The following is a 17700-nucleotide window of genomic DNA, read 5'->3' as shown; positions in this document are numbered from 1 at the left end:
GCATGCACGCATTCATGGGACTGAGGGACGTGGATCTCTCAACCCAAAGAGTATTTCATTAAGCCAAACTCATGGTGGGAAAAATATATATATATATATATATATAGTCCAAATAAAAAGAAAGCAAGAAGAAACTAAGAAAGGAAAAACCACATTGTAAGAAGAAAAGAAGTAGGTTTTTTTTTTTTTTTTTTTTTTTTAAATGTTTATTGTTTGACTCATAATTTTTTTTTTTTTGTTGAAGTGGACTTCTCTTTCGGGGATGGCGAAATAATAAAGATATGATGAACTACGTTTGTTCAACATATCTTTATATATGTATATATATATATATATATATATGCACCACCCTAGCCATATTTTCAAAAGTTGCATGTGATATTTATCATTATTGATACTTGGTTTCCCAAGAAAAAAAAAAATATGTGTGAATATATATATATATATATATATATAGGTATATGAGTTTTAAATTCCAAAACTAATCTAAATATAATTATTTTTTAAGTATTAAAGATGTACTTAGGGACAATATCAACTTGGAGGTAAATTATCAGGAAATCAAGTGATTATGTGGAAGTCTAGTAGATGTAGACTTGTATTCCGTAGAGGACTCATGGCAAAAGTTGATCCTTCCTATATCTAATCTATTTCTCAATGAAGTTGATCGTTCATGGTAAAAAATTGGTTAAAAAAATGTACAATCAAGTGCTATATTTCCATAAAACTGATCCGTATTTGTAAGGGAAAACAAATCTATATATATATATATATATATTACCTTCAAGTTAATGCAAAATCATTTTCAATCTCTGTTTTACTCTATAAATTTATGTTCAATATTTTTTCAAACATATATAAAATTTATGCTCAATAATTTTTCAAACATCTCTTTAAAATATGAAAAAAAGAATGATTCTAAATATAAATATAAAATATGAAAAAATCCAAAATATGCATTCATATTTCAGATCTTTAAATTTTAAAAAGTAATTTTTAAATTTATATATTATAGTAATATCATTATTACAATTAATTTGGAAGTTTATGCATAAGATAGATGTCACTTCCAAATCTATAAATCCCTTACAAATATCCATTCATAAATTTGGTTTTCATTTACTTGCAAATATTTTATTTATCTTAAAATAAGTATTTTGTTTTACTCTAATGTTGCTTACACCTCAAATAGAAAGAACCTTAAGTATAAATTTTAATTATAAAAATGTATTAAGTAAAATTCTCAGTGTAAGTTTTCTGATGTGAAAATTTTATCAAAAAAACTCAATATTTCTTTTTTAGCCTTTCTTAATGTTCAATTTGACAAGAATAAGTTCAACACACTAGAAAATGTCATCAAAATTAACTTGACCATAAATTTGATCAAATATAAAAATAGAAATAACTCAATAGAACTTCTTTGTAGAATATACCAAATAATGTAGAAAAATACTTGCAAAAATCACTTTTTCCTTTTACTTTTTTTCTTGTTTTTCTTGTTTTTCTTATTTTTTATTTTCTTTTGTCTTTGGTGCCTTTTTCAGCTTTGGATGGATACCTGAAACAGGGTATGGACAGTGTCGTTTTGCAAGTGGAGGGTACAATGAGGTGGGAAATAGTTCTGTCTTATGTTATTATAAGACAATTTGAAAAATAATGAAAAAAAAATTTATATATATATATATATATATATATATACTAATTATTCACTAAAATATCATGATGTTACAAATTCAAAAAATATATACAAAAAATTTGGATAAGAAAAATTTGTAAACCTGAAGAAGAAAAATAAAAATAAAAATAAAAACCCTAAACTATGAACACACAACATAATATTAGATGTTCATAGTAAAATAAATAAATAAATAAATAAAACCAATTTACAAGGGTTTGACAACCCAACAATTATATTTTCAAAACGTCATAGGAATAGTCAATGATCACCAAATGAGGCACAATCAAATACACATATACACACATTTTAGAAAGAATAATAATTACAATAATAATAATAATAATAATAAGGAGTGTTTTTGTTTTCATTGTTTTATTATTTTTTATTTTTTTTCATGTATGTGGTTTTTGTCAAAATGCTGATACCACCACACCCATTTAACAACATCAAGTTAACTTCATAAATGCATAATTAGGCCTTCAATGTTGGCTTTGGGTGAGTTTTTAATTGGGGGGAAAATTGATGCCTTTTTTTCCATTGACTTCTACTACCTCCCAACATTTAATCCTTCTTAAATTCATTGATTAAGACCCTTCTCCACGCCTTGAATTTAATTCCAAGCCATATGTACCATGTAGATCATGCATTGGATACAAATGCCAATTCAATGGGGATTCTTCCTTTCTTATTCAACCTAGTTTGAATATATATATATATATATATATATATACATATATGTGTGTGTGTGTGTGTGTTTTTTTTATTCTTTTAAAAGGGGGGAAAAAAGGGCGTAAATTTATGAGCCCTTAAGGCTTAATTGTGGAAGGACACAAATAACATGGCTTCTTTCAAACTCACAAAGATGTGTTTGTTTTTCTTTTTGACAACCTTCATGTGGGTTCATTTAATGTAGAAATACAAGAGCAAAGAATCTTTGGATTATATTGCTTTTTTATTACTTTTTAATGATTTTATAATATTTTTAATGTTTTCTGTTTTGTTTTTTTGCATTGTGTTGAAAGTGTGTGGGTAATGAGCTGTTCTCAAGTGGAGAATGAGTAGGATCCACGTGGAGGGTTTCATCCATTGAATGAATGTGGTTGAATGTCCGTGGATCCAGCATTCATCCAAGGATGGGTCTGAGTTTGGCAGGCAAATAAATAAATAATAAGTCAGGACTGGGTCAGGGCTTCTTCCCAAAAGTCTTCACCGTGGATCGATGCTGTAAGAGAGTGCCATTATAACATTAATATATAATACATAATAATAAATATTAATAATTATGCACTGGAAGACTCTACCAGTTCTTTCTGAACACCCAACTCCATCAACCTAAAATAAATAAATAAATAAAAAGAACAGATTTACAAATCATTCTACGACAATAATAATAATTAAAGAAGAAAGAGGAATGAAATGATTTGTTAGGTTTATTTATTTTAATCATCGTGATCATTTTTAAATTTACTAAAACTATGATTCGTCTACTAAAAAGTAAAAAAATAAAATAAAATAAATTCAATTCAATTCAATAACATGAAACGAAAATAAATTTTGAAAAAAAAAAAAAAAAAAAAAACTTGTCATTTAACCTAAATACATCGGATGACGTCCTTATTCTACTATTCATTACCTATATTAGTTTCAGGTCTGTTTTTGCTAATTACACAGACATCCTTGAAATGGTGACGGCAAAGTAAATACGTTCTTTTAGAATTATTATTTATTGCTAACCCAAACAAAAAAAATATGTGCATGGCCCTTACAACCTTAATAGCCCCTAAACATGGTTAACTTACTGGCAATGAGGATCTTAAATTGATAATATATTTTCTAAAACTCTTTATATTTCCAAAATGGCCATCTGATATTACTATAATATATATATATATATATGTATATATATATATTGTTGTTTCACAGTTCATAACCAGGATTAATTATATGTATTCAACAGCACAGTGGGAAACCTTGAGGTTGGAAAATGACAGTGATTACAAAAGTTCACAAGGGAAATGTGATAACAAGTTGTACTGATAGATAGCTTTACAAATTGCAAAGCAAAGCAAAGCAAAGCAATGGCAGGAAAAGTCACTTTACTCACAATGTCCCATCCTCGTTTCTCAACAAAGACAAAAACAAAAACCCCATAACTTGTGAAACTTGTTTTGTTTTGTTTTTAGTATTTCCTTTAGCTCCACATCGACCATTACATGCAATACATGACACTGCAGTGGGGGTGCTTGTAAAACCAGCTCTTTTGGACACTACACCAGCTTGCTTTTTAATGGCTCTTGCTGGTATGGGAAAACGTGCTTGCTCACATTGCTTGCTACTCTCTTATCAAATTTAAACACATCCCACATATTCACACACACACACTTACTCACTGCTTCCATCTATAGTGTGAAGTTTGTTTAAATTAGGTCAAAACATGGGTTATGTATAATTGCGTAAGGAGAGGGAAATCTTACATATGATCTGAGTGCTTAAGGCAATCCTTTTTGCGGGACTTTTTAGAATCGCTTTTCGAAATACGAGGGATCGAATCCCGCTGCTCGATGTAGCCCGCCGATGTGTCACGACAGAGACGTGGGGTCGAACCCTGCTGCAAGCAACCTCCTGGCACGACGTGGGGCCCTTCGCCACAGGGGAGGGGCGACGCCCAAGGCACCGCCATCCTCAAAAGATTCAATGCTTTATTTATATATATATAAACACAAATTTGTGAGATATATTTTCTCCTTGCGCATTGGGTATTTCGATGCTTGAAGTCGAAATCAGGAGTGTGATTCGAATGTCGGAGCTATCCTGCTCTCTGGATGGGCCACTACAATCTAGCCTTGGATATATCATTGTGAGCAGCTTACTCGGTTTTGTTTTTATGTTGCTTTATGCTTTTGTCTCGCTTCATATTTTTGCCCTGTACTCCTTTCCCGCTTTGACACTAACCTATTCTTACAATCATCGCCATCGTCAAGGGAAGAGCTGTGGCGGAGAGTAGAACTCGTCAGCTGCAAGTCAATCACTGACTTTGATAGCTCACAAAAGCGGGCACCGTTTTGAGCCTTCTTGGTGAGAGAGCCTTGGCGTGTGGGATGTTTTTGCGTCGGTTTCTCCGGAATCTTGCCTTCGGAGCTTCACATACAACCATGTTAAAAAGTAAAATAAAATGAATAAATACAAAATAAATCACTGCGTGAAGTACATGCAAGCAAAGAGGTTTTCAACTTTGAAACGAGAACCCACATTTCCTGGCTCGTGTCCCTTCGAAATGAGGAACAAACTTTCACAGTATTTTGAGATTTGTATTTCTCAGGTATGGAATTTGTTTTGTTTTGTTTTTTTTTATTTGATTTATACTTATATAAATATATATATATATATATATATATACACATATATATACACACATACACATAGATAAGGAATGAAGGAATGATGATGTCTTTGACGACGTGGCCATGGCGTGATTTTCCTTGAGTTTTTGTTTTGTAGCGTCGAGACGATGATTCCCTCTGCGCAAGGAGACCAATCGAGTGGAGCATCAGTTTTGTCATTTTCGAACATTACTTGAATGCCATTTGGTCATTTTTACTCATGACATTGAACTTGTGCAAGACAAGTGGCGTTCATCATGCGTAACAACCAATAGCAGAAAGAAAAAAAGAAAAAAAAGAAGGAATTATGTACATTCGTAACGGTGTTACATATACATATATATATATATATATATCTTTTCACACAAAGCATATAACAAGCTCACAAATCACCTGTGAGGGATTGTCTTGTAAAGCAAAGCCAAAATCATTTGGATAAAAGAATCATAGTCAACTTAACAAACAAATTTATGTTTCTATAAACATGGCCATTCTCGCCACAGCTGCTGTATTGCATCAGGATTACTAATTTCATCCCAGCATCTCATACAGCATGCCAATAACAGAACCCAATATATATATATATATATATATATAAACTTACAATACAAACCAACAATTAAACAGATAAAAAAATAAATGTAACGAACTATAAGTAAATGTATAGATCCTGCCAGGACCAGGGCCAGCAAACGCTATCTAGGACCCCCCCCCCTCAATAGTGTCCGTGCCGATCCCCATTAATCCACGAAGGAAGCTTTCATTTCTGCTTGCGAAGAAAATCAGGAATGCGTAACTGAAACTTGGACCATAACACACACAAATGCGGAGGAATCTGTAGCAAGCCAATGAAAAAGCAGCAGCCACATGAATGGCAGGAACCAGTGAGCTGCTGATCCGAGCTGCAGGCAGTCATACCGAACTCGGAGAGATGATGAGATCGCAGAGGAATCTCATGAGACTCTCAAAAGAATCCAAATCGAAAACATCCAACTATGCAAATCCCTTCGCGAAGGGGCACAACCTCCACGACGACGACGACGGTGATGATGCTGCTGCTGTTTTCTCCCTCTCCTGGTAGCATCATCACCTCCTCCACCCCCGCAGCATTGATTTCTTATCACAGCTCAGATGCTGCTGCGGTTAACGTAAGTAACCACGTTTGCTGTAATCGTCGCATTTATGGCACTCCGTGTTGTTGCAGGATCCAGACAGGATCGGGTCTTAGTGGCAAGTACTCCTGTTTCTGTGCACACCACAACTCACTCACGAGAGGGTTCCTCCTCCAGCGCACCCACCTCGTATGCCGTTGTCTCCTTGACTCGCAGTGAGTGAGAGAGCTACGTCAGTGCCTGGCCGGTTGCAGGAACCAGGGCTACTACCACGGTAGCAGCAGCATGAGGGATGATCGACGAGGCTCATTGATGAAGGGTTAGTCTTTCCTTTCTGGCGTGTGCGTCAATGCTGTCGCATAATCCCTACAGCTTTAGCGTGGTCATGGAGTTCATTCACCCTCCAGTGAGTGCGTGAGTGAGTGAGTGAGTGTGTGTGTGATCTGCTCTATGCTCTCAACACCCGCCCGCGTCTCTGTGCTTTCGTCTCGCTCGCATGACCTCACCTTCTTCAATCGATTCCACTCGTAGTTTTATGATGAATCGGCCTGCTTGTTCAGGAATCTGTTAGCCTACAATCCTTCAACAGGAGGTCTTGTTGGTCTTTTATGGGAGGGTGGTGCTGTGAATGAGCGGCATTTATGATGCAACTCTCAAGGAGAGCATCATGCCTCTCGAACTGAGGGCGGTTTTTCCCCAGTGCTGCAGCTGATGATGATTTGCTTGCAGCCTTGAGTCGGTAATGGTGACGGGGTTTGTGATGTATAGCTCAGTGTGACCAGAGGTGTCTGGTTCCTTGTGCATGGCTGTTTCTTGAATTATGGGGACTGGGTTTTGTGTAAGGTGTTGTTGAGTGAGGCTCAGTGTCTGTCGCAATTAGAATGATCACGGTGGAGTTGTAATCGCTGCGTGTGGTAGGTGATGGGGCGAGGGTTGTAGGGAGGTTGCTAATTGTGGTAGGGACAGGGTCGCAGTCGGTTGCCACGCTTACTGTATGTTGAAGGAAGGCTGACCTCTCTCACTGTCCCCTCACCCACTGTCACATCAATCAATTTACTGGCCTCGCAGCCAAACGGCGTAGTTCCGGGCTTTCTTTAGCTCTGCACTTCTGGCAGTCGGTTAGGGGAGCTAGGTCAATATATGCTCTCACTGCGGGAAGTCGTTATCCCAACTTGAGAACTTGTCACGGTTCGTTATTGAAGTCTGAGTGAGTTAACTCCCCCCCCCCGTTCACTGACTTGGGTGATCAAAATGGAGCTACTAGTCGATCGTTCGAAGAGATAATGCAAAATGCCAAACGAAGATTCTGTAAAGAAGTCGTTTTCTAGTTTTTAAGCACTGTCAGTCACTTGACCTTTCTCATCACATTAGCCATTGACTTGCGGCTAGCTCGGTTACCGAATCTGTTACTAGCTTCATGGCCTGGCTTTCCCTTCCTCCTAATTCAGGTATCGCAAATTCCTACGATCGGAGCTGGTACGATGCTGGGTTTGCTGTCGTTTAGGACAGGATTGATGGACCTATACAGACTTTTGAATATGAAGGTTCAACTGTGAGCTTAGAAGGAGCTACAATGTAGGTCCAGTTTCGGGTAGAGATTGGCAAGGGGTCTAGATTTAAAATTTAAAAAATTGAAATCGACAAACGTGTTTGTGAAACTGATAGGTATAGAGCAACTAGGAACCAGGACTCCAGCAATGAAACTTTCCACTAGCAGAAAAATGAAACTTAGTGGTATGTTACCGGAGGTTGTATCAGCAGAGCTAAACTTTCCTGTGAAGGAGGGCTTGCACCTTGATAGCCCGCGGGGTCATTTTCGCTCGTTGAGGTATATTCTCCATTTTCTCAAGCTTTTCTCGTGCATCGAGCAAGTTGTCTTTCATGCAAGCCATGGATTCTGCAGTTTGAACAGATCCCTTGTGGCTACCAGAGTTGGTAGAAGGCGATCCTGAGGTAGTTTATTGCTAACACGGAGGTACTACGGATGTTGCAGTGCTCCAGAGAAGGCTCCAAAACAATTATCTTCATGGGATTTTTCTCCTCGCGCTTCCCTTAATCAAGCTTTGAAAGAGGTATAGAATTTAGTGATGGGATCCTGTTTTATTTATTTATTTATTTATTTATTATTTTTTTTTCAAACACCTGTTTCCTGAAAAAAAACATGAGTTTCATCAATGAGAATGAAGGAGACTAAGTTCCCTTGTCTCACTTTCGTATTGAGATTTACATATATTTGACTATTTCACAGAGTATTCAAAGCTGGCGTTGGAAAATGAGGTTTATGGGCACAGAGGACAGGAAGAAGAGAATCCTCAACAACCGCCGAGCTTTACTTGAAAATGATGTAAGGCAGACGCCAGCTCTGACGAGTTGTATTCAGTATTTCGTATCGAATTGGTCGAATTCTCATTCAAATGACGTTACATAGGGATGCCTGATGCTCTTGTTTCTTGACGATCTGGCTTTGAAATCGAAGGTAGCACAGCTCCAGACTCAGCTTGAAGATGAGAAAGCTGTAAGACAAGGCCTTGAGAGAGCGTTGGTGGGCGTTGAAGGTGCTCCTTCAGCACAAGTACTTCTGTCCAATTTAGATCCTCAAGTAAGCTGGCGTAACCTCGATTTTCATTTCACATTGAATCATACCGCGTTTGGTACTAGTTAGTGATCTTTTCTGCAATGGACGGAAACTTACAATCAGTTCAAATTCCTCGGCAGACTCAGAAGTTAATTACAGAGGTGAGTTCACTCGAGAAGGAAGTCATGCACCTGGAGCAACATGTCTTGACCTTGTGCCGGGAGGTACTGAACCAGAGGTTAACAGATCAAGGACAAGGATTACACTTCGAACCTTCAAGTCCTTATAGCCACGCTGAGAAGAGACAGGCCTTGGCACAGCGTGGGGAGATACGATTTAAGTCGGAGAAGATGCAGATGGATTCTCAGCCTAGGAACGCATTTCCACAGAGCTGTCAACGGAATATGTCAGTAGCAGCTTCTCAGGGCTTCAAGCGACCTCATTCCTCCATCTCTAACGAGCACCACAAAACTCGCCACAACTCTTTGCCTGGTGGCACTTTCTACTCCATTGACGAAGAACCTCGCGAGATGCAGGACTCCTCCGCAGAACCACCTATCGTAAGTTCTCGAAGATCAGGTTCTCTTGCTTGAGTTTTGTTTCTTGGTTGTCCAACAATTTACGTCTCCTTAAAGGCTTTCTGTTTACGTAGACATGATTTTATTTATTTATTTATTTATTTTTCAGGTCCCAAATATGGAGGCTACACCCCCGAGCCGTTCGATAAGTGTTCTCAACCCTGGAAACGTGAGTCCTGTTATACAACTCACTAGGCTTAAATTGGCTTGAACCTTTCTCTCTGGAGTTTGAACGTGCACTAGTTTGTTAAGCATCGTTTTCGTATTGCATTTGCAGCCATACTCATCCCTCCAAGTGGTATCCATTCCTGAGCATTTCAACCGACAGAGTGTGAGCAACGCATTCGAAACATCCACTGATCCAACCAGAAGCCTGGCAGAGCCCACCTCCTCGAACCCAAACAAGCTGTCTGAGGAGCTTGTTCGGTGTATGGCTGCTATTTACTGTAAACTCGCTGACCCTCCATTAACGCAACCGGTTCCCATCTCCCCTTCATCTTCCACCTCTTCCTCAACCACCGTTTCCTCGTCCAATGATCTTTCCAATGGTAGTTGGAGCCCTCGCTGGAGGACAGAGAGCGCCGGCTCATGCGAACTGTCTGGAGAGTTGCCAAGCAGCTCATTTAAGGACCAGGAAAGGGATGGGGGTTCAGGTTGCTATGGCTCTATGGTTGAAGTTCCCTGGATCTGTGTTGATAAAGACCGCCTTCCATATGCAGCTCGTGCTCTTCGTAACTTCAGGTACACACGTAAGATGCAGTCGTTTCTTTTTGCATTCATTGCAGGAACAAACTGCTATCACAATAGACTATTTAGCAGAGCCTGATAACCTCATGGTAATAAGTTCAACGTTATGTGATACAGAACAATGGTGGAGCAACTGGAGCAGGTGAACCCGGGGAAAATGAACCATGAGCAGAAGGTTGCCTTCTGGATCAATATTTACAACGCACTCATGATGCATGTAAAGGCCGATTCGACCTTGTTACTGGACTTCAACCCATGTGTTACATCACTCAAATTTGCTCTAGTTCGTCTTGAGCTGCCAAGTAGAGCATCGTGTTGTCGAGAACTCGCTTTCGCTACATGTGTTGTGGCTTACCTTGTGTTGGTGCACCCATGGCAGGCATACTTAGCCTATGGAATACCACGGAATAGGTTGAAGCGATTGTCGCTGCTGCAAAAGGTGCCCATTACTCCATCACCTCGTAAATTCTTGACTCGATCTCGTTAAACTCCTACTAGACTCGATGAAATTGAATGGTTGTCCTCAGTGGACTTCGTCACTTCTTGTGTGCAGGCTGCATACAAAGTGGGCGCTCACCTGGTCAACGCCCACACCATCGAACATAGCATTCTTGGTTGTGGATCCATCCGTCCATCTCAGGTAGCTAAGCAGAACGCCGTCCAGATTTTCTCCAAACTTTCATTACCAGTTGCCAAGGAAACGTTTTCCTGTTCTGAAATCGAGGTTGGTCCCAAGTATTATAGGTCCCCACTTAACTTTTTTTGGGATCAGCCCCGAATGTTGAGGGATATTCACCCATCTTCTCTTCGATGTAGATTCTAACGCAGTTCACCATGTGGTGTGATACCCCAGTGGTTCCAATCCCTATTATCACAGGGGACAAAGTTCAAAACCAGGGATGAAAGGCGCGCTTACGGTTTGCACACACCAGAGCCTCTCGTCTGCTTCGCGCTTTGCTCCGGTGGCCGCTCTGATCCCGCAGTACGTTTAGACCCCATCAAACTTTCCTTATTCTCCCTCACAATCGTCTCTCATTTCCATTTTTCGAAACTCCATGTCCACCCACAGAAAAAAGAAAATTCAATCTTCTGAACTCAAATAGGAGCCCAGACCCTGACTGAATCTATTCGTTTCACACGTGCAGATACGAGTGTACACAGCCACGAATGTGAAGTCAGAGCTCGAATCAGCCAAGCTAGACTTCTTACAAGCAAGCATCAGAATCCGCGGCGAAAGCAAGGTAACCAAACTCTTCGTTCTCCCGTTACACGAATGCTGCTTGACTTGTCACAAACATTACCAACCAGCAAACTCTAAATTATATTTCAATGGTGATGTGAATCTGCTGCTGCAGGTTCTGTTGCCGCGAATTCTCGAGTGGTACGCACGGGAGCTGATGATGAGTCCCTCGACGTTGCTGCAGCTCGTGGCCAACAATGTTCCCGGGCAGCTTCAAGCCCAAATCCAGCAATGCATTCAAGCCAAGCCCCACAAGAGCGCCGCGCACTGCCTGGAATGGATCCCTCACAGCTTCGGATTCCGCTACATTTTCGTGCGAGAGCTCGCACTCCAGTTTCCGGCGTCGGCGCAATAGGACGGGAATCCTCGGTGAATCTTTCGATGGATTATTCTTCTTCGTTTTCCCAGCTGCGTTGGATCCTGGAATTGTCTCCGTTCATACTGCGCTGAAATGAGATCGGTGCATTCAACAGACACCCAATTAGATGTGACCTGGTAAGACATTTGTGGTTGGCTAGATAGGGGCTGAGCAAACCCATGTCAAAAAAAATACACACAAAAATCACAATAGAACTAGTGTTGATTTTCGCTAATTTTTTTAATTTATATATATATATATATATATATATACATCTTTATGTTAATATATATGATCGTTTTTAAAATCTGGAAACCAAGGTATTATTAGTTATATTTGTATAATTCAACTACATGTGATATGATGGTTCGATTGTTTCTAACTTTTTGGTGGATTTAATCTTTTTGTGATATTAATACTTTGATGAATTAAAGTTTTGTATCTGACATGATTATTTATCAATATTTTGCTAGTCCTCACCTATGGATATCATCATTGGAAACATCCATGCAAATTTCCTTGCTGATAGATAGATAGATATGTGTGGATATGCATATAAATAAGTTCATTTATTCTTCTAAAATATTGAATTTATTCTAAACATGTTCAATATATGGTCTTCATATTTTTTATAGTTGATTTAATTCAAATTGATTGAAATGTTCTATTTTATTATTATCTTTGCTAAATTAATCAATATAAATTTAGAATATTATCTTATCAACCAAAGGCTCTTCGTGGCCATTGTGAACAATATGTATAAGCCCTATTTGTTGTTACTAGGAAGATTAATTCTCTAACCAATGTCCAAGCTTCCACCTTAATGCATCTTGGTTCTCATTTGTAGCATTTGGATTGAAATGCCACCATATCACATCTAAACATCTATAATAAAGGATTTAAAACAAAGATGCAAGGTCAAGATTCTTGGTGTAGCATTTATAGTTAACAATTTGGAGCAAGAAATATAAGCTCTAGAGTATTTTGGTAGATGTTGAATCTACAAGGGGATGTGAGGCAAATTTGCATGTTATTGGCAAATTAATATGTTATTCTTGAAGTAAAACAATCTATCTAAAAGGCCATGCATCCATAGTATGTACATTCAACCATCAACACATTTATTTATTTGATAAATGTTACATTTAATTACTTCCAACCCTATCATTTCTTTATTGCTTCTAAACCTTCAAAATTTTCTTCAATCTTCTGTGTAAAAATCTTGCATGTCCATTGCTTCATTTAAAAAAAAAAGTAAAATAACTAATTAATTCTTGAAGAATGTTAAGTGTCTAGCAAATAACTATATTAAAAGTTTTGTAAGATAGTTCAATTATTTTTTGTAAGCACCTTTAATGCACAACAAATAAGTATATCATAAGATATGTTAGGTTGAAGAAGTCTTAGCCTTTATAGTTCCTATTAAAAGACTACATGTAGGCACAATATCCATCATAATATTAATGATGAAAATCAATCCTATCAGGTTCTACATTTACAATAGAAAACTATCCATTGATCCATTAATTCTAATAGGTCATTCTTGACGTTACTATTATACAATATGACCAAACTTACTTTTTTAAATTTTTGGTCTCCACAAACAAATTTAATATCAAAACTATATTTTAAAATTAAGTATTTTTTATTATATTTAATAATATTAATAAAATTAACATTTTATAAATTATATAATTAAAATATTATATGTTTTAACATTTGAGAATCAAATAGGATATATTGAAGGATATTTGTTAGTTTAAATAATTATTTAAAAGAAAAATTAAGAATATTTACGAAGTCAAGTTATAAAAAAAATATTTTAGAAAAAAAATCAAGTATACAAAAGTTAATTTATAAAACTCTTGCTACTTATTGAGATTTTTATACAATATATTTTATAGGTTTTTTTTCTTCTTTTATATTGCATAAGGAAAATAATGGCTTAAAAATAATATTATAATGTATAAATAGAAAGATATTATTTTATTATGATTTTAAAATTAATGAAAATAATAATATATAAATTAAAACCATAGATTAATTAGAATGTTATTATATATATATATATATTAAGAATAAAAATATATAATTAAGTCAATATTAAATATATTGTAGATAAAATTCACATAAAATATTGTTATTTTTCATGAATAAATCAACCTTGTGTTTACAATGATTTTTTCGTGGCCAATGGCCCGGGTTTCCACTAGTATAAGTATATATACACACACACTAAAAACAAGGACACGTGTCCTACATCGGTTGGTTCCCTCCTCCTAGCGGGTTTTCCCCCACCGGGATACCATCGCGGGTGCTCTCACCCCTCCCCCCCCCCAACCCGCGATCTGCGTGAAGGGCCCATTTCCCTCACAGAATGCCCACCTCGGCCTGGGCTACGGCTTTCAAGCATTCAATGCCCCTGGCTGTGTCTGTGTGCACGAATTCATTCTTGGATTCACTAGTCTTCCATTGCGGCGATCCTTCATTAACCTAACTCTGGAAATTGCTCTCAGGTACTTCCGCAGAGCTTTCTGAGATATGTTTTTTTTCGAGCGAATGCGAGGAATTCTCACGGTTGGAAAGTTAGGGTTTGCGGGCACACGATCTGAATTTGGCGATCGTTTTGTTGCTGGAATCGTTACTGGATTTCTGGTTCGTTGGAGATCTTTGGAGTGTAATCAGTGCTCTGTTTTTTAAGGTTCCTGTAATTTGGGTTGGGCAATGTGGATTTCTTGATATGAAGCTTCTGGTGCGTGTTTTTATTTTTGTTTTCTTTTTTCCTTATCTGATGGGATTGTTATGGTGAGATTTGCAGGAGAGTTGGTCAGGGACGCTGGTATCACCATGATCAAGCTATTCAGTGTGAAGCAAAAGCAAAAAGAAGATAATGCGAAAGGACGGCCCGTCAAAAAGCAAAGTGCTGGCGAATTGAGGGTCCAGAAAGGTCCTTCTCTATCTCTGTCGTTGCCCTTCTTCTCACTACTTTTGCATCCTTCTTCTTCTTGTTTGTGCCCTGTGCTAAATTTGGATTGTCACATGATCTGGTGGACTTGATAGTTTCTTTGATCTGACCTGCTTTTTCAGTTGGCTTTGTGATTGAGAGCTGCTTACCTGCTTCATTTGGATGTTGTCTGTTGTAGAAGACAAGAAGCTCCCACTTGGTATTGATACTGTATATTCTGCGTACTTCTTCTGAATGTCCACCTGTCTTTCCTCATTTCTGCCCAATGCTGTGCGCTCCAAATTCTTCATGGAGTCGTCAGTTGTGAGGATTGTGTTCATCTGCAAAACATTTCGTCACATTGTGCATTATGTAGTGTCATAATCGTTTGGTCTCGCTTAGTGTTATTAATGCGGTTAATTTTTCAGATATAAGTGAGTTGAACCTGGCCAAGACAACCACCATAAGTTTTCCAGATGGACAGGATAACCTTCTCAGCTTGGAGATTACCATTCGACCGGACGAGGGCCACTATCAGTGAGTATCCAGCTTTTGTCTGAGATTATGCATTTTAGAATCTACTTTTTTGTATTGTAGATGTTGCACTTAATGTTCCATTTCATTGTCTGTGTCCATTTTCCTTGTATCATAAGAATTTGAAATTGAACTGAATTCCTAATCTATTCCTGCGTTCTCTCTCTTCTCTTCTCTTCTCTTCTCTTCTCTTATTTATCTATTTATTTATTTCTCTCTTGTTGTTTATGCCAGCATTTGAAGTGCTTGATCAGTATGATGGTTGTCTATGCAGAGGAGGTATCTTTACTTTCAGTTTTCAAATATCGCAGGTGTATCCTCACGAAGCACCTAAAGTGAAATGCAAGACGAAGGTGAGATTCTGGAAACATCAGTAGGTGTAATGCACAAGTTAGCTCTTGTTTGACTAGATAACCACAACAAGGGATAGGTGGTCTTGTTGTGGCTTTGATGAGCGAGAAGTCTGTTTAGTATCCGTAAAGTGGCACAGAGGGTATGTAGAAAGTAGGTTTATAATTTTTCATGCGACATCTGGGATATAATTTGATTTAGTATCCGTGCAGGTTTATCATCCGAATATAGATATGGAGGGGAACGTTTGTTTGAATATTCTCCGTGAGGATTGGAAGCCAGTACTGAGCATAAACTCTATCATATATGGTCTCCAGTATCTATTTTTGGTAAGCTCTTTGCGGTATTCGCTAAGCATTTTTGGCTTACAATCAAGAGTATTTTCATGTGATTTCCAGGGTGTGCTTGGTACTATGGAACCCTGAATAGGATTGTGAAACCTTGCCTTCAGCCAATAAACTAAATCTTGATCCTGAATTCTGAATTTTCGGGGCATGCTATCAGTTAGATCGTGGTTTCTGTTCACGGTGATCGTAGTTCCTCCTACTGGATGCACCAGAAGAGTTTGGTGCAAGGCCAGCTTCGTATTGTGTACGGTCAAACCGCTAATGTGAATCTGATTACAGTTACTGAGGCCTTCTAGCTATCGGAGGATTTTAGTGTAATTACTTGGTTCTAATTTGGTACTTTTTGTATTACCAAAAGCATGTTTCTTATCTGATAGATTTGTCTCTCTTCATGTTAGGGTTTTAGTTTTACTGATGGTTTTTCGTCTTGCAGGATCCCAACCCAGATGATCCACTTAACCATGAGGCTGCAGAAGTGCTACGGGACAACCCTCGACAGTTCGAACAATATGTGCGGAGATCGATGGCTGGTGGTTATGTTGGCGGCCATCATTTCCCTAGATGCATTGGCTGAACCTTATTGTTGCATTTTGCTTAGTTAATTTTTGCAGGTTTATGTCTCATCTATAGGGGCGCATTGTCCTCATCAAACATTGTAGAATGGTGTTGCAGTGAACACGAAATGTCATTCTCTTGGGATCTAAGCAGTTAGGATCCTGAATACTACATTTTAGTGTAAGACTGTCTACTTGTGAGTCCACACGTCAATATGAACTGAAACTTTTTTGTCATCGTATCAAGAAAAATAAGCGATTACGTTGCATTGTTAAGTAGGAAACAAATAGATATCAAATGCGAGTATTTCGAAATGCTCGTGAAGTCCCCTTTTTAGATAGTTGCAGCTTTCCGATTCGAAGTTGGGTTTCTCGCATCCAACTTTTCGTCCGCCTTAACGAAGAAGCTCTTAAAGTATAAGTTCTCAGTGAGACCTAAGCTGTCTGGGTTGAATTGGACACCCTGCATGCAGTTAGAACAGCAGTGCCAAGTAAATCACAGCAGATTATCTCACAACATTTAGCAACGTGTTGGACTAGTTAATGTGCCCATTTATGTAGAGAACTGGAATGTGTTTGCCTCTAGATACTCATGTCTGCCCTGGAAGTCCACGGCATGGTGAAATGAAGGAAGCTCGTGGAGACCCGTCAGCTGTGTCTCCACGCTTGTTGTTGGTGTATATGGTCAACAACTCAAGTTGAGCCTGTTAGCAGGCAGCCACCCACTCTACGCATAAATTTGGATTAGATGCAAGTTCCTGTCGTCTGACGGAAAATGACGTTGTCCCTGTTTGCCAGCAAAGGTGGCAAGGCTGTGCGACAAGACCATTCTAACTGCCACCTCTGTTATCTGCCTGGCCCACACCCTCCCTTATACTCCACAAGCTTGACACCATCAAATGCATTTAGGCTTCTATAAAGTAAAAAGATGTATCAGCTGCACCAAATCGAACCTCGCAGCTCCATCAAAATCCTTACTGGGGCGTGAATCCTATCCCACTAGACAGATCAAGAGCAACTGATTAAGCAGGACTACAACTTCATGTTATATGAATGTGGGAGATGGGTTGATCTCTTTTCCCCAATCAGACTGGAAGAACTCAAATTGCAGAAATCACTGGGATAAGATTGTTCAGTGCTGGAAAGATAGAAGTGGGTAGTAGTCAATTCCCATGCGATTCACACCGGCGTCTGGTGTCTGGCACTCGGCTCCGACTCCAATGCGTGAAAATCCTTCTGGAATAGGGTGTTAGAAACTTCATTCACCTTATCAAGACAAATCTCGATCCTGAATTTTACCCT

The 17700-nt window shown here is 38.3% G+C and overlaps 2 protein-coding genes and 1 long non-coding RNA gene across 7 annotated transcripts; all 3 read left to right on the top strand.

Annotated features, from left to right (window-relative positions):
• The first annotated feature begins 4407 nt into the window (after positions 1 to 4407).
• LOC149989824 (uncharacterized) lies at positions 4408 to 5395 on the top strand. Its single transcript, XR_016506490.1, has 3 exons — positions 4408 to 4535; positions 4660 to 4997; positions 5177 to 5395. It is a non-coding gene; the product is annotated as an uncharacterized LOC149989824 (long non-coding RNA).
• A 916-nt stretch (positions 5396 to 6311) lies between these two features.
• LOC112279874 (uncharacterized) lies at positions 6312 to 12132 on the top strand. Of its 3 annotated transcripts, none has more exons than XM_024514621.3 (14): positions 6312 to 6489; positions 7836 to 7998; positions 8164 to 8242; positions 8419 to 8514; positions 8647 to 8769; positions 8886 to 9305; positions 9433 to 9492; positions 9601 to 10064; positions 10188 to 10245; positions 10450 to 10509; positions 10624 to 10710; positions 10924 to 11052; positions 11216 to 11311; positions 11426 to 12132. In XM_024514621.3, the coding sequence occupies exons 1-14, from the start codon at positions 6456 to 6458 to the stop codon at positions 11663 to 11665; spliced, it is 2109 nt and encodes a 702-aa protein (XP_024370389.1). In that variant the 5' UTR covers positions 6312 to 6455; the 3' UTR covers positions 11666 to 12132. The 3 variants fall into 3 exon arrangements, with proteins under 3 accessions (XP_024370389.1, XP_024370376.1, XP_073396318.1); XM_024514608.3 differs by having other exon boundaries at positions 6313 to 6489; positions 10188 to 10287; XM_073540217.2 differs by lacking the exon at positions 6312 to 6489 and adding an exon at positions 6589 to 7618 and having other exon boundaries at positions 10188 to 10287.
• Positions 12133 to 14088: 1956 nt separating this feature from the next.
• On the top strand, positions 14089 to 16570 carry LOC112279903 (NEDD8-conjugating enzyme Ubc12). 3 transcript variants are annotated; one of them, XM_024514650.3, is made up of 6 exons: positions 14089 to 14184; positions 14487 to 14615; positions 15041 to 15149; positions 15421 to 15499; positions 15710 to 15826; positions 16278 to 16570. In XM_024514650.3, the coding sequence occupies exons 2-6, from the start codon at positions 14516 to 14518 to the stop codon at positions 16416 to 16418; spliced, it is 546 nt and encodes a 181-aa protein (XP_024370418.1). In that variant the 5' UTR covers positions 14089 to 14184; positions 14487 to 14515; the 3' UTR covers positions 16419 to 16570. The 3 variants fall into 3 exon arrangements, with proteins under 3 accessions (XP_024370418.1, XP_024370426.1, XP_090113034.1); XM_024514658.3 differs by having other exon boundaries at positions 14089 to 14323; XM_090256908.1 differs by lacking the exon at positions 14089 to 14184 and adding an exon at positions 14756 to 14832 and having other exon boundaries at positions 14484 to 14615.
• Positions 16571 to 17700: the final 1130 nt, after the last annotated feature.

The sequence above is a fragment of the Physcomitrium patens genome, chromosome 1 (genome assembly GCF_059467195.1).
Source record: "Physcomitrium patens ecotype Gransden chromosome 1, ASM5946719v1, whole genome shotgun sequence".
Classification (NCBI taxonomy): Eukaryota; Viridiplantae; Streptophyta; class Bryopsida; order Funariales; family Funariaceae; genus Physcomitrium; species Physcomitrium patens.
The sequence above is the reverse complement of the archived record's forward strand: the minus strand, read 5'-3'. Positions and strand labels throughout refer to the sequence as shown.

Excerpts from the sequence above, each read along its gene's own strand:
- LOC112279874 (XM_024514608.3), top strand. The coding sequence starts at position 6,456 with ATGAGGGATGATCGACGAGGCTCATTGATGAAGG. Across the intron at positions 8,515-8,646 it reads GAGCTTTACTTGAAAATGAT|GTAGCACAGCTCCAGACTCA; the intron begins GTAAGGCAGACG and ends TTGAAATCGAAG. Across the intron at positions 9,306-9,432 it reads CCTCCGCAGAACCACCTATC|GTCCCAAATATGGAGGCTAC; the intron begins GTAAGTTCTCGA and ends TTTATTTTTCAG.
- LOC112279903 (XM_024514650.3), top strand. The coding sequence starts at position 14,516 with ATGATCAAGCTATTCAGTGTGAAGCAAAAGCAAAAAGAAGATAATGCG. Across the intron at positions 14,616-15,040 it reads CGAATTGAGGGTCCAGAAAG|ATATAAGTGAGTTGAACCTG; the intron begins GTCCTTCTCTAT and ends TTAATTTTTCAG. Across the intron at positions 15,500-15,709 it reads AAGTGAAATGCAAGACGAAG|GTTTATCATCCGAATATAGA; the intron begins GTGAGATTCTGG and ends GTATCCGTGCAG.